At 55.0% G+C, this 15,723-nt stretch overlaps 1 protein-coding gene across 4 annotated transcripts in view; it reads left to right on the top strand.

Annotated features, from left to right (window-relative positions):
• The window catches only part of ABCC6 (ATP binding cassette subfamily C member 6), a 47,015-nt gene that overhangs the window by 21,528 nt on the left and 9,764 nt on the right, over window positions 1–15,723 (top strand). For 3 of the 4 annotated variants that reach the window (XM_039885428.1, XM_039885425.1, XM_039885427.1), the window contains 11 exons: window positions 409–555; window positions 1,269–1,356; window positions 2,997–3,072; window positions 4,737–4,863; window positions 5,044–5,220; window positions 7,323–7,490; window positions 7,941–8,115; window positions 9,387–9,462; window positions 10,540–10,660; window positions 12,199–12,406; window positions 13,830–14,140. In XM_039885428.1, coding sequence (XP_039741362.1) covers window positions 409–555; window positions 1,269–1,356; window positions 2,997–3,072; window positions 4,737–4,863; window positions 5,044–5,220; window positions 7,323–7,490; window positions 7,941–8,115; window positions 9,387–9,462; window positions 10,540–10,660; window positions 12,199–12,406; window positions 13,830–14,140 — 1,674 coding nt within the window. The remainder of the gene's footprint in view (window positions 1–408; window positions 556–1,268; window positions 1,357–2,996; window positions 3,073–4,736; window positions 4,864–5,043; window positions 5,221–7,322; window positions 7,491–7,940; window positions 8,116–9,386; window positions 9,463–10,539; window positions 10,661–12,198; window positions 12,407–13,829; window positions 14,141–15,723) is intronic. The other variant, XM_039885426.1, reaches the window with a different exon arrangement.

Here is a 15,723-nt window from a genome sequence, read left to right as displayed (position 1 = left end):
AACCGAAGAAACATCACCAACCCTTAGAACTGAACCAACCCCTAGTGACATCTAGAACCACAGATGCCGCTGATACCTAGGACCTTCGACCGCTGCTGCCACTACAATTTCACGGTCACCTTCCGAGGGATTCTCGAATCACGAGTCCCACCCACGCCTAGAACCGCGAAATGAGATGGAGAACTGCAGTGTCCCCAATGCCTGGAACCAAGAGTCTCTGCGACTGATAGTGGTGGGGGGAGGGGGGTGGGCCGCACACGCACCGCCCTCGTCAATAGCAGAACTCGAAGGGAGATCTGGTGGGGAGGCGGGGGAGGCGGGGCACACGGACCCTAGAGATACCCCTGATGGCTCGGGCTTCCCTGGCCACACTCGGCAGCTCATGTCACCCCCCCGCATCTCACCCAGATGGCACTGGTTGTGTTCGCTGTCCATACTTTGGTGGCCCAGGAGAATGCCGTGGACGCCGAGAAAGCCTTCGTCACCCTCACGGTCCTCAGCATCCTCAACAAGGCCCAGGCTTTCTTGCCCTTCTCCATCCACTCCGTGGTCCAGGTGAGGCTGGGGGAGGGGAGGCCGCTGGGAGGGGCCTTGCCGGGGTGCAGCAGGCTGGGCCCGGTCTCCACCCACCTACCCTCAGCTGACAGCGGGAGGATGGAGAGAGGGAGCGAGAAAGAGTTGGCGAAACAGGGCGGGAAACACACGAAGCTGCCACGGGAGCCGTCGTCGGCGCAGGCCCGTGAGCCACACGGCCATCCACGCGCGAGAGCTCGTTCCGCTTCCCTTTCACACGAGGCAGCGGGATCCCATGTCTCCTCCTTGAACACTCTCTGCGCACGTGCTGCCTCCTCGGATGCGGCGAACGTGAGCGGGCATTCGCCTAGCTGAGCCGTCCCTATTTAAGCGGCCTCCCGGTTCGTTCCCAAAGATGGGCTTTGGGGGTGGGAGCAGAGAGGGCGCCCCAGGTGGACGACGTCTGGACTTATTCTTGATAATGGCCCGATGACAGCAGAGGCCTCCATCCTGTTCCTGGGTTCGGTCTGCAGAATGGCAGCTGGGTTGTACCAATGATGCTAATTGGGAGCAAGGAGGTGGCCTTCATGCGCATCATTCTCTGTCACCCAAAAAGCTTTGCGCTGATGCCTTGCGCATGAGCAGAGCTTGATGGACGGGAAGTTCCCTCACCATCTTGAGGCACCCCACGCCCGAAGCCTGAGTTCTTTTTCTGCCCTTCTGGCGTGCGTGACCTGGGGCTTTGGTGTCCCCAGGGCCGGGTGTCCTTTGACCGGCTGGCTGCCTTCCTCTGCCTAGAAGAAGTTGACCCGGAGGCCGTGGACTCAAGTCCCTCCAGACGCTGTGAGTGCTGAGTTCAGCAGGAGGGGTGTGGAAGGGAGGAGGAGGCGGGTAGGATGCCAGGGTCCCAGCCGGGGGGCTGCCGGCAGCAGGATGGCACCTGCAGACCGCAGCATCGGCCACATGACATGGGAACAGGCACCGTGATGCTGCTTCCTGCCAGTCATCTGGTGGCTGCTCACGGGCACCTCATGCGTGCCACTGGTCACTCTGTGCAGCAGTGACCACTCTAACAGACCAGGTTCTTGCCCTCGTGCCGAAGGTCCAGACAGATGAGCATGGCAATGTGTTTGTCAAACTAGAAAATAAAATCGGAGAGTTACGAGCGCCATTGTATGGTGAGACTCACCCAGCTCGAGTTAGCTGGGCCTCCCTCTGTCCCGTCCATCCCAAACCCTACACCTGTGGGTCTAGCGACACTAACTGAACTGCAGTCGGGGGAAGAGGACCCATCACGGGGTTGAACCCCTCCCCTTCTTGTGACTGAGGCATCGTCAACCTACTTACCGAGAAAACGCCGGCATGGCGGCTAAAAGCATAGCCTGTGGTGTCGGAGTCCCCCAGCCAGAATCAACCTCTGAGCCTCAGTGTCCCTGTCTGCAAAGTGGGCATGACAATCTTTACAGCACCGCGGACCCTGTCCCAGAGACCCCTGGGTCTTCTTCGAGCCACGAGCTTGACACACCTGGTCACCTGCCTGCTCTTCACGCAAAGGCGTACAACAGCGAGGTTAATGCAAACATCGAGAGCCAATGTGTTTGTATTAACCTCGTGCCACTACAGTTCAAAGTGCTCTGTGCAATGATGAGCTCATCTCTCTCCATCCCACCCCCCACTTTGTAGATGGGGACGCAGAGGAGGGTCCCCACGCCTTAGACCATTAGGAAGGGACCAGCTGCCAGAGTAGGGGAGCCAGACTCACAAATAAAACCACAGCACTCCCAATTCAAGTGGAATTTCAGGTTTACAGAGAAGAATCTTTTGAGTATAAGTATATCCCATGCCATCTGTGGGATATACTTAACACTAAAAAACGTACTCGTTTATCTGAAATTCGAACTTAAGTGGGCATCCTGCTTTTCATCTGCAGCCCGCCCCCAGAGACCATCCAGTCCAGTGGGTGTTAGCGGGTGTCATCTGATCATTAGATGTAAGGTGCTCAGGCCTCACCCCCTCAAAGATCCTGATTTGGGGGTGTTAGGACTTTGTATTAAAATATATATATCTGAGACCTAGGGACATAGCGAGACAGACCAGTGTCCCTGCTCACACTTGCTGTCCCACTGAAATTAATCACACTCTGCAGGATGATAAATCATATCAGAAGCCCACTAACTTTTCTGAAAAGGACCAGAGCGTGCACAGTTTAGGCTTTACAGGCCATTCGGTCTGTGTCTCGACTGCTCACCTCTGCCATTAAAAAACATAAAGGCATGTGCTTGTGTTCCAATAAAACTTTATTGAAATAGTCGGCAGGTAAGATCTGGCCCCTGAAGTGTATAATCATCCCACGGGGAGAGAACGTGACCACTCCAGAGTCACAGGCAAGCAGGACAGTGAGTCCAGTGGGAGAGATTTCCTGCTGCCTCTGGGACGAGGTCAGCTGGGAGCATGTCATGTAACTGGCCTTTTATGCCTTGCAGCCTCCAGGGAGGACTGCATCCGTGTACAAGAAGCCACCTTTGCTTGGTCTCGGGAGAGCCCGCCCTGCCTGCACAGGTACAGAAGGGCTTCAGTGGTAACTCGCTCCCTTCCGACCGACAGGGAGAAAACAGAAGAGGCTCTTGTCGCTTCCCGTGAGCGACGGTGTGGGTTTCCCACCTGGGGCTGGAGGGTGGGTGAGCCCGAGCTCATGTTCCACAGGGGGGACTCCCAGGACCGGCCCTGGTGGCGAGAGTCCTGGACGAGCAGGGGCTCCCGCAGATGGGGACGGGGCACCTGAGCCTCCCCGTCAGGGAGGAGACACCTCTCTGCTCTCAAGCTGGCCGACACGCACAAGGGAGGCCTGGACGAGAAGAGCCTCAAAGCCAAGTGTCGTCGGCCATGCCCACATCTCTCCCCACCGTGTCAGTCCCTAGCTCATTGTCACCTCGGCCTCTCACTCTTTGGCTGAGTCTTTGTAGCAGAAAACCCCAGCCAACCCCCAGACTCCCTAGGAAGGGAACTTCAATGCCCTGGGCCGTACCTGTGTAGATTGTCACTCGCTCACTTCGTAGCATTTATTGAGCACTTGCCAGGTGCCAGGGGATAGAGTGAAGAAGACAGACCAGGGTCCTACACTCCTGAGGCTAACAGGCTGGTGGGAGGGGGGACACACGAATGAGGAATCAGGGTACGGGGACAGAGGGTGATACTGCTGAAGGGGCATGCGTAGTGAGAGGAAGCTTGACATTTAAACTGAGGTCACAATGAAGTGAAATACCGAGCCCTGCAAATGCCCAGGAGAAGAGCTTTCTAGGCAGTGGGAACAGCAGAAGCAAAGGGTCTGGGCTGGGAGTACGCCGAGGCCCAGGATTCTCCACCTGAGCACCGTTGACATTTGAGGCTGGATAACTTTGTTGCAGGGGCCGTCCTGTGTATCAACGGGTGTTTAGCAGGACCCCAGTATCTACCCACTCGATGCTAGCAGCAACCCCCACCAGTTGCGATAGCCAAAAATATCTCTAGACATTGCCACATGGCCCCTGGGGAGCACAATCACCCCAGCTGTGTTTGAGAAACTGGCAGTCAGTGTGGCTGAAGGACAAGGCAGCAGGAGCCTTTTATCCCGTGTGAAATGGGAACCTCCAGAAGACTCCAGCAGGAGAGTGTCATGATAGACTCAGGTTCTGATAGGTTGCTCGGCCCCTGGGCGGAGGATGGACTGTGAACCGCGGGCAGGGGCAGGCGCCAAGGGCAGAAGCAGGGGGAGCAGTGAGGAGCCCATTGCTGGGTGAGAGGTGACGCTGGTTAAACCCGCCTGCTACAGTAAACTCTGTATGCATGTGTGTCCCCGTGTGCGTGCACGTGTTTGTGCACGTGTGTGTGCATGTGTGAGAACATGTTTGTGTATGTGTGCATGCATTTGTGTGTGAATGTTGTGTGTGCACGCGTGTGCATGTATGCATATGTGCATGAAGCGTGGTGTGTGCGTGCGCACATGTATGTACGTGTGTGGGTCTGTGCATGCACATGTGTGTTCCCATGCACGTGTGTGGGACAGGACGGCTGCTTTCATAGCCAGACAAGGGTGGGGAGAAGGAAAGACTACCCTGCAGATCCTCTTAGTGACCTCCTGGGTGAGTCGCCAGCGGGCAAAGCTGGCTGTGTCTGGGATTCACCAAGTCTGCACAGTTTCAAGCAGGGCCCGCCCCAGGAATGTGTCCCCCCGTCTGTGTTGCCAGGATAAACCTTGCTGTGCCGCAGGGCTGTCTGCTGGCTGTCGTTGGTCCGGTGGGGGCAGGGAAGTCCTCTCTGCTCTCTGCTCTCCTCGGGGAGCTGTCAAAGGTGGAGGGGTCCGTGAGCATCAAGGTGAGGCTGCAGTCCTTGCTCATCCGCTAGACTGTCCCCCATCCTAGAGCCTTCCCCGCTCCCCCCTCCCAGCCCGGCTTTTCTGCATTCACTCTCTCCACCTCCACTGCCCCCTGAGCCCCGCCCACTCCTCCTCCATCCCCATCAGCCTCCTCATCGCCAAAGCGAGCTGTGTTTTAGGGTCCCGTGGCTTACGTGCCCCAGGAGGCCTGGGTCCAGAACATGTCCGTGGTGGAGAACATTTGCTTCAGGCAGGAGCTGGACTTGCCATGGCTGGAGAGGGTGCTGGAGGCATGTGCCCTGTGGCCGGACGTAGGCAGCTTCCCTGCAGGAGTCCACACCCAAACTGGGGAGCAGGTGAGGGTCTTGGGCCTTCTCAGGACAGGGAGGCATGGTGGCTGGGGCCGTTTGCTTTCCTGAGCTGTGGGCAGTGTGGTGGGAGGAACAAAGGGGAGATAGGGCAGGGAAGTTAGGGAGAAAAAGGCCCGGCTTAGGGCCAAGCATATAGCAGGCACTCAATAAATAGTTATTAATGAGTGAATGATTGAAAATAGAGACCAGGGAGATGCAGAGAGACGTGGCAGGGATTGGCGGTGATGGGCTCTACAACCAAGAGTGAGGGGACCTGGGCACCTGTCCTGCCCTGCCTTTTTGGATGACATTGGTCAGATTGCTTCCCCTCACTGAAAGCTCCGGGCAGAGGTGTCCAGTAAAAGGGAGATGCATCTGGAGCTATGGATTGGCAAAAATGACCCATGGGTCAAATTCGGCCCACCATTTGTTTTTGTAAATAAAGTTTTATTGGGACACAGCCACATCCATTTATTTCCCCGTGAGCCATCCATGGCTACCTTTGCATGGGCTTCCCCAGCAAAGCTTAAAGTCATTACTGTCAGACTCTCTACAGAAAAGGTTGCTGACCCCTGGATTAGGGAATTGAGTGTGGAAAAGAGCAGTCAAGGAAATGGGTGAGGTTTCCCAGAGAGAAGGTGAGAGGACCCCTGGTAGGGTCTGGAGGAAACCCTGCCTTAGAGGAGCATTCCGGGGGAGGACGTGGCGGCGTGGAGGCCGAGGGAAGGGTGTTTCAGAAGCAGGGGGTGCCTGCCGCCCGCTAGGTCTGTCCAGCGTGTCACACCCTAAACCAGACAAGTGCTCTCCCAGAATCTCCCCTCCGTCCACCCACAGCACGCCCACCCCAGCCGACGGAAGCTCCGCCCTTCCACGGCTCAGATCCCAAACCTGGGTGTCACCCCTGATTCCTCTCTTTTTCTTACACCCACATCTAATCCATCTACAAATCCCGGTGGGTCCACCATCAAGGCAGACCCAGAATGTTCTGGTCCCCTCCCTCCACCATCAAAACGTGGCCGTGTTGCTACGGCAACCCCTGGTGGCCCTCCTTCCTTCTGTCCTCAACCCTGACGGGCTGACCCCAGCGCGGTAGCTAACGGGAGTCTGTCCAGACGTAGGTCAGATCACGTCCTTTCTCTGCTGGGAATCCTCCAGGAAAGGGTCCCCACTCCCTCTGAGTCACAGCCAAGTCCTGCCCATCACCGACGAGGCCCCCCGTGACCTGGCCCCCGTTATAGCTCTGACCTCATCTCCCATGTCTCTCTGTTCCTGCCACATGGCTCTCCGTGGTTCCTCAAACACTCGAAGCACACGCTCACCTCAGGGCCTTTGCACCTGACGTTCCCTCTGCTTGTAAAGCTCTTTCCCAGGGGTCCACATGAGGTCCATCCCTCACTCCCATCAGGTCTCGACTCAGAGGTCCCCTTGCTGGAGAGGCCTTCCCTCCCCACAGCACCCCTGCTCATGCAGCATCCCTGACATATTTCCCCCGATTTATTATTCTTCCTGGCATATAACACCATCGATAGGTGATATATTTTACTTGTTTGCTTATTGATTATCTGTCTCCCACTCCCACCCTCATTAGAATGAACGATCCATGAGAGCAGGGACTGGGTTTTGTTCATTGCTGTGTCCCCAGAGCCTAGAACGCCACTGGGTTCAAAGTAGCCATGCAGTAAATTTGAGTGGAAGAATGAATGAATGAATGAATGAATGAGTGAGTGAATGAATATAAGGACCAAAAAGCTGCCCTAGACAACAGAGAAACGATGGCTGGTGTCCTTGAGGAAGGCAGCATCAGTGGAGAAATGGGAACAGAAGCCAGACTTGAGGAGAGGGAGAAGTGAGTGGGGGAGAGGAAGCCGTGGAGGGTGCAGACGACTCCTCCAGGAGGCTCACTTGGCTAGAACGGGGAGAAGCGAGGCTGGGTGGAGCCCTGGGGGTGGGGAACGTTGGCTTGAGAGCAGGTGTTTCAAGCTGGGAGGTGGCCCTGGGGGACAGGCACAGCCAGCTGCACCTCACTCTGATGAGCAGATGTGGCCCCGTCACACCAGCTTCACCCAGCAGTGTAGACTCAGGGCCCTGTCATTCTCTTGTGGCCACAGGGCATGAATCTCTCTGGGGGCCAGAAGCAGCGGCTGAGCCTGGCCCGGGCTGTGTACAGAAAGGCTGCCGTGTACCTGCTGGACGACCCTCTGGCAGCCCTGGACGCCCATGTTGGCCAGCACATCTTCAACCAGGTCATCGGTCCTGGAGGGCTGCTCCAGGGAGCAGTAAGTCTGAGGAATGTACCGGAGGGTGCAGGGCAAAGGCAGAGAAGGTCCTAACCCAAGTCTGTCCCACCACCACCCACCTCGAGCCCAGTTTTCCTCTTTGCAAGAGTCAGCTTTTGCTGTGTCAGCGCTACATAACAAACATCCCCAACTCTCAATGGCTTGCCATAGCAGTTACTTTCTGCTTATGGTTCTGTGGTTAAGGTGCTACTGCTCTGCCTCACTCAGGTCACTGGCCAGGTTTAAGTGAACTCCGCATCTTCTTGTTTCAAGGCACAGGCCGAAGGAGCCCCTCTATGTCTCTAGGATGTGCAGCTTTCAAGAACAAGGGCGAGAGCACATGAAGGGGCTGTCTCCCCACTGTGAGCCCCAGGCACTTCCTGTCCCCACCCCCCAGCTCTGGAAGGCAGTCAGGCACATGAGCTTAACTTCTATTCCCTCCCTGCCCAGACGCGGATTCTCGTGACTCACACGCTCCACGTCCTGCCCCAGGCCGATCGGATCGTGGTGCTGGAAGACGGGGCCATCGCAGAGACGGGTTCCTACCAGGAGCTCCTGCGCAGGAAGGGGGCCCTGGCGAGCCTCCTGGATCGAGCTAGACAGCCAGGACAAAGAGGAGAAGAAGGTACTGGCTGGGCTTTGCTGCTTTTCGGTACCTGGTTCCTGCCAATGGTGCCACTGGCATGAGTGGATGGCCCTGGCCACACTCAGCCTACAGGCCCAGGCCCGAGGCAGACAGCTGTCCCGAGAGGCCACCCGACACCCCAGTAAGAGCCACGGCACCGTTCATGAGCCAGGGGCTCTGCTAAGTTCTTCCGTGGACATATGTTACTTCACTGGATCTTCACAAGACCCTTTGGAAGCACATAAAGTTATCACTGTCATTTCACAGATGAACAAATTGGGGCAAAGAGAGTTAAATAATTTGCCTGAAGTCATGACATTGGAACTTGGGTCGGTTCAACTCCCGAGTCTCTGCTCATAAGTGCTCCAGAGACTGAGCAAGGTCCCTCGGTGGCCAGAGGCCCAAAGGCCAAGGCCGTGCTTACCAGGGCATCTAATGATCCAGAGAACACGGCGCATGCTGAGAAAGCGAAGTCACTGACCCGAGCTCACCCAGAGCGAGTGAGAAAGAACAACCTGTGCCCCTCTCCCACGTTAAGTCCTTTATACTCACCGCCGTGGCCCTGTGAGGTCGGCACTCCAGTACTTCCACTTTACAGATGAGGAGACTGAGGCCCAGAATGAGGATGGAAGGCCCAAGGTGACACGGCTTATACTTGCCAGTGCTGGGATGTGAACCCAAGCAGCTTGCCCCCAGTACACATCGCTAGGCTGTGGAGTGCCCCTCCATGATGAAGCAGGGGCTCGCAACCAGGCATCCCCAGCCCCAGACTCTGCCTCCTCTGAATGCATTGGCCGAGCACTGGTCTGCCTAAGGGGGTGCATGGCATCACCATCCTGGAGCTTGAAGATGGAACCCGGCCGGCCTAGGGAGATGCTCTGGGGGCAGGGTCCTTCCTGGGGGAGGTGACACCTGAGGCTGGGGGAGAGTTCGTTGGAAAACAGCATTCCAGCCACAGAGAAATGCCTGGGCGAGGGTGTTGAAGGTACCGGAGCTGTTTGACTTTGTATGTGTTTACTGATCTTCTCCAACCCCAAGTTCACAGGAGGTGCCCTGTTATATTTCCTGAGTGAAGAAATGAAGGAATGAATGAGTGAATGGATAATGGTCCTGGAAGAGCCCAGGGAGGATGGCAGGAGGTTGCAGGAGCCAGATCAGAGGAAATAGATGCTCAGACAAGTTCAGGCCAGACAGCCAGTTGGTGTCAAAGTCAGCATCAAGCCCCCGAGGTCCAGATCCCTATCACGTGACACGACTCCCTTACCTTGCAGAAACAGAACCCACGACCAGCACTGAGGACGCCAGAGGCTCCTCTGGAGGCGGAAGGCCCATGGGTGGACCAGAGAGGTGAGTTCGCTGGGGTCCTGAGCACAGGAAGGGTGCAGACTGAGGCCGAAGAGGGGATGCTATGTCACCACCTGCAGCTCAGGCAGAGAGGGGGCGGCCAACACTGTTCTGCACTGAACACCTGCTGAACGCCCACCATGGTGCTCAGTGGGTTAATTCACCAAAAACGTGTTTGACAATCGAATGGCCAAAATGATTAAGTCCCCAAATGTCTAGTTCACAGAATGACCAGTTTGCTCTCAAGTATAGATATGTACATGATAGGTAGATGGACTGGTAGATGTTTGATTCATTGTCAGAGTATAGATGGATAAATAGATAAAGATAGATGTAGATGGATGAATGTATAGATGATATAGATAGGTAGTTGATAGATTGAAAAATGATAGATAGGTGGTAGATTGGTTTATGGATGGTAGAAGGATAATAGATGATAGGTAGATAGATGATAGATGAAAGATAGATAGATAGATAGATAGATAGATAGATAGATAGATAGATAGATGATAGATAGATAATACATACATACATACATAGATGACAGATTATCCCCATTTTACAGCTGAGGAAACTGAGGCACAGAGAGGTTAAGTCAGCTGCCCATGGTTTCAGTTAGCAGATGACAATTCACATGCAAGGTTAAGTCAGCTCACACATCCACACGTGAAAGGAACATACAGGAAGTCTTCAACATCTGAATCATGCAAAACTGACATTCTGCCAACTTGGACTGACAAATCTGAGGGTAAACAGCAGGGGAAAAAAACAATCGTAGCAAAGCTTCAGCCAAAATGAAAACTCTGAAAACCAAGTTGGGCAAATAGGTTCATTCAGTGAAACGGCATTGGAAGGACAGGCTTGCTTGATGCTGGGGTAATGGATCCACAGAGAGAGGACACGGCACGACACCTAGTAGGTGCTCAGTGTGTTAACTGGATGAACGAATGAATGAATGAATGAATGAGTGGAGCGGAGACTGTGCACCAGAGCTCGGCAGCTACCAGTGGCCGTGAAGGTCGGGCACACACACCACGTGGAGAGAGACACTGATTTGTCCTCATTTCCTCTAAATGGCAGGTCCGTGAAGGCAGTCCCCGAGAAGGACAGCGCCACTGCAGAGACCCAGACAGGGCTTCTCCGAGATGATCCGGAGGGGGCAGGATGGCCCACCGGAGAGGCCAGCATGCAGTATGGCAGGGTACCCACCAGCCGCTCCCTCCCCTCCCCATCCACTGCTGCTGTGGCCCCCGGGGCCCAGAACTGCTCACCAGAGGCAGCATGGGGCAGGGAGTGGGGGGCTTATCTGCCCTGAACACCTACTATGCGCCAGGGAAGATTCTAAACACTATCTCTCAGTGCTTTAAATGCCCTAAAATTAATGGCGACAGCTCCATTTTAGAAATGAAGAAGCAGGTTTTAAAGAGCTGAGAGACTTGTCTGTGCTCTCGTAGCTAGCAAGTGACTAACCTGGGACTCAAATCTAGATCTGTCCTAATGTGGAACTTGCACTATTTCTGCTCTGCTGGTTTCTCCACTCATCCACCTACCCATTCACCCACCCACCCCATTTGCCTACTCACCCATCCACTCACCTACCCATCTACTCGCTCATCTATCCATCTCACCCAACCAACCACCCATTTACCTATCTATCCATCTATCTACCCACCCACTCATCCATCTTCCATCTACCACCCTCTATCCATACCCATCCATCCATCACCCATCCATCCATCCATCCACTCATCCATCTTCCTTCCATCCATCCACCTACTCATCTATCCACCCAACCTACAGACCCATTTATTTCTTCATCCATTCATTTACCCATTCACCCAACCACCCATCATCCCACCCAACCATCCACCTACTCATCCACCCAGGAAATATTTGCAGAGCCCCTACTGTGTGCCAGGCAAAGTCTCTGCCCTGGTGGACATCGCATGTTAGTGGGAGGAGACAAACAATTAGGCTAACGAGCAAGGTTAATAGTAGACAATGATAAATGCTATTAGAAAACAGAGAAGGGCAATGAGATGGGGACCAGTCATGGGCCTGCTTGGATAGGATGCTCTGAGGAGTGACATCCGAGCTGAGCCCTGAGGGATGCAAAGGAACCAGCCATGGAAAGAGCTGGGGGAGGAGCATTCTGGGCAGACGGAACAGTAGGTATAAAGGCTCTGAGGCGGGAAGGAGCTTAGGGCGCCAGAGGAAAGAAAGAGATTCCATGATACTGGCAGATGATGAGTAGGGCTAAGGTCAGGGAGGTGTACGCGAAGTTTGGAATTTCTTCCGAGAGCGAGAGAAACCCACGGGCAGGTCAGCAACAGCGAGATGGGGTCAGGCTGATCTTTTCAGAAGTTCACTCTGGCTGCAGCTGCGTGGAGAACTTTAGATTCGTAGGAGGTGGACCTTAACAGGTAGCTTAGCCTCTGTGCCTCAGCTTCCTTATCTCTCAGACGAGGATAGAGACACATGCCTGTCCCGTAATAGGTATTCAATAAATCACTTCGAAGCCAGAAAGTGCCACAGCCTGTCACCTTGAAGGCTCCCACTGGCCCTCTGGGGGTCCTGGAGGGGCAGGGGGTCCTGATGCCAGGTGGAGAGAGGGTGTCCAGGAGGGAGGCCCTGAGAGAGGACCGGTGAGGTCTGCGTGGTGGTTCCATCTGCCCCACTGGCATGTTTTGGGAGCCTCCCCTGGCCTTTCTCTCTCCTCCTCCCTCCCCTCCGCTGCAGGTCAAGGCCGCCATGTACCTGACCTACGTCCGGGCCGTGGGTGCCCCGCTCTGCCTCTACGCCCTTTTCCTCTTCTTCTGCCAGCAAGTGGCCTCCTTCTGCCGTGGCTACTGGCTGAGCCTGTGGGCGGACGACCCCACCGTGGACGGGCGGCAGACCCAGGCGGCCCTGCGAGGCTGGGTCTTCGGGCTCCTGGGGTGCCTGCAAGGTAACGCTCACTGACTTTTCTTCCCCTGTACCCTCTCAGCCCCACCCCAGGTGCTCGGGGCTCCCCGGCCCGCCCATCCCTGCTTACCCTGTTCTCCCTGAAACGTCCTGGGTGCAAGCACGGACTTGTGTCTTTAAGACAGAGCCAGAAGAAGTGGGGGACAGGGCACATCCCTCCTTTTCTGGGATGCTCCGTGTCTCCACCAGACTCGTTGGCAAATGCCGAACCTTGGGGCAGCTGGGCCCTTAAAAGCGCACAGACGTGGCAGTCCAGCTAGACTCCGCCTGTCCCCCAGCGCAGGGGGCAGCTCCAAGGCCTGACCGCTGGGGACGTTCAGCGCCCCTCCCCCACACCTCCAGATGAGCCTCATGCATTTCCATGCCCTGCTGTTATACGCAAACCCCTTAGGATTGTTATGTCTTCTTGGAGAATTGACCCATTTTATGTAATGCTCCTTTTTATCCCTGATGGCTTTTCTTATTCTGAAGTCGGCTCCATTTGAAACTAACAGAACTACTAACTACATAGCTATAATATACTAACCATATCACTATGTATCTCAAACTAGTTTAAGCAACAAGAGAATTTATGGGATTATGGGACTGGAATCTATAGATAACTAGCTTCAGGTATGGCTGGATCCAGGGCTCCAAATGAGGCTATGGAAATGGCTTTGTTATCTCCCTCTGTGATAGCTTCTTGTCCGGGCCTGGCATCTCCTCCTCGTGGTAAAGTGACATCCCACAGCTCCAGCTCGGCCACCTCAAAAAAAAAAAAAGCAAAACGTCCTAGCAAAGTCCCAGGTCTCACGCTCATCGGCCTGACTTGGGTCCTATGTTCATCCCAGAACCACTTGCAGTGGTCCAAGGGGTGAAATTCACCCCACCCCAGAAACGGGGAGCGACGTTCGTCCCATGCTAACCACGTAGACTGGCATCGGGAGGAAGTGGGGGTGTCAGTTTCCTAAGGCTGCCAGCAGCAGTGATGTATCCTCTCATAGTTCTGAAGCCAGAAGTCCAAAAGCAAGGCAGTTCCCTTCGGAGGCTCCGAAGGAGACACCGTCCAATGCCTGTCCTAGCTTCCACCGGTGGCCGGCTGCCCTTGGCTCGCAGTGGGTCACTGGTCTCTGCCTCCGTCTTCACGTCACCTCTCTCTCTGTTTCTGCGTGTCATTGGATTGAGAACTCCCCCTAAATCCAGGAGGGTTTTATCTCAAGATCTTCACCAATAACATCTGCGAAGATCCTATAAGATCTTTCCTAATAAGATCACATTCCGAGGTTCCTGAAGGACGTGAACTGGGGTCGGGGGGCACTGTTCCACACACCCAAGAGTGGTTCTCAAGGGGTGATCGGGGTGGCCAAATTATAAGATGGTGGTGGGTGGGGCTCCAGCCTCCTGTCTGACACCCTTTCTCTCCCCAGCCATCGGGCTGCTGGCCGCCATGGCCACGGTGCTCCTGGGAGGGACCCGGGCCTCCAGCCTGCTTTTCCGGAGGCTCCTGTGGGACGTGGTGCGATCTCCCATTGGTTTCTTTGAGCAGACGCCCATCGGGGCCCTGCTGAACCGCTTCTCCAAGGAGACAGACACAGTGGATGTGGACATCCCGGACAAACTCCGGTCCTTGCTGATTTATGCCTTCGGACTCCTGGAGGTCAGCCTGGTGGTGACAGTGGCCACCCCGCTGGCTGTCGTGGCTGTCCTGCCGCTGCTGCTCCTCTATGCTGTGCTTCAGGTAGGGAGAGGTTGTGGAGGCTCCTGGGGCCTGCCGGGGTCACCTCAGCCAGCCCCCTGTCTCTGGGCAGGAGTCAGTGGAGGAGGTTCTGCCCAGCAGGGCATCTGGGAACCGCCCCGAGAAGAATTTCCAGAGGCGGAGACACCGCGGTCTAACACCCGTACTCACCTGTGTCTCCCAAATGTTCACACTGACGTCCTGAACTTCTACTGTTTTGTCCCGTTGCTTGAAATCAGCTTCCTCCTCCCCGGGCATCCAGACACCCAGAAGGCACTGCAAAGTCTCAAAGACAACTCTTTCAATCGCCAGAGCCAGAGACCAAGTTAAGTTAGCTTAAACAGGAGAACAGAACTTAAAGGCTTACGCTCCTGGGGTGCAGCGGCCAGCTGTCACCAGGATGTAGTCTCTCTCTCTGTTTCTTCGCTCGGTGGTTCTCAAACTGTGGTCCTGGGCCAGCAGTATTGGGATCACCCTGAGAGCTGGATAGAAATGCACATTCTCGGGCCCCGCCCATGACCTACTGACTCGGACACTGTGGGTGTGGGCCTTAGAGACCTGGGTTTTAACGAACCCTCCAGGTAATTCTGGTGCCTGCTGATGTTTGAGCTCTGCTTGGCTTAATTTTGCACACACACTCTTTCCTGGGGACAGGTCTGATGGCCCCTGGCAACCCTATACCCACAGCGCCCACTTGGGCAGCCCCAACATAAAGAAACCTTTTCTCCAGCTTAGCATTTGTCTATCAATCCCAGGGAAGATTCTGATTGGCCCTTTGGGGGGCATGGGTTCTCCCCTGAGCTAATCACTGTATCCAAAGCAAAAGTTTGCTCTGACTGGTTAGGCTACGTCCTATGACCACCTCAACACTCAGGCCCCCTGATTGACAGCTGCGCCTAGGAAATCGGGAGTAGGAAAAACCATGGCAGTCAGACAAAAACTATGGCCACCACTGCGCTCCACAACTATCCCACGTGTTCCCTACCTCCTCTTGACTTGGGGGAAGGATGCCTTCTCTGAGAGCTTGGGAGTCAGGCAGAGGCGGGGCCAGATCCAGGCTCGGCCTCTTACTTGCTATAGAGGCTTGGACCAGCTGCTTAATCCCCGTGAGCCTCAGGTGTTCTCACCTGTAAACTGAACGCCACTAATGCCCACCTTGCAATTACTGAAAACTGTTTGTAAAGAGCCTGGCACACAGCCTGGGTATTGCAGCAAATGCACGTTCCTCCCTGGCTGCCAGCTGCAGCCTCAAACATATATGGTCTGTGCATCGTAATGTTCCCAGCACTTGGCACGTAACCCTCAAGTGAAGTAAATGAATTTGACTTGGCCAAGAGCCATCCTTGCCCTTTACAGTTTTGCTCCCATGGTGACTGGCCCGGCGTGAAGCAGTTGGCCTTAGAGCTGGGAAAGCGACATTTATACTAGATTAGTGGTTTCCCAATCGTGGCTGTAGAATCACCCAGAAGGCGCTTTAAAAACACCAAGGCCAACGTGACACCCCTAGAGATTCTGATTCAGCAGTTCTGGGGAGGGGGCATTGGAGGTGTTTGAACCTTCCCAGGTGATTTTAAAAAGAACCATGG

The sequence above is a fragment of the Pteropus medius genome, unplaced genomic scaffold (assembly GCF_902729225.1).
Source record: "Pteropus medius unplaced genomic scaffold, Ma_sr-lr_union100, whole genome shotgun sequence".
NCBI classification, from domain to species: Eukaryota; Metazoa; Chordata; class Mammalia; order Chiroptera; family Pteropodidae; genus Pteropus; species Pteropus medius.
This window is presented reverse-complemented; position numbering and strand designations above follow the sequence as displayed.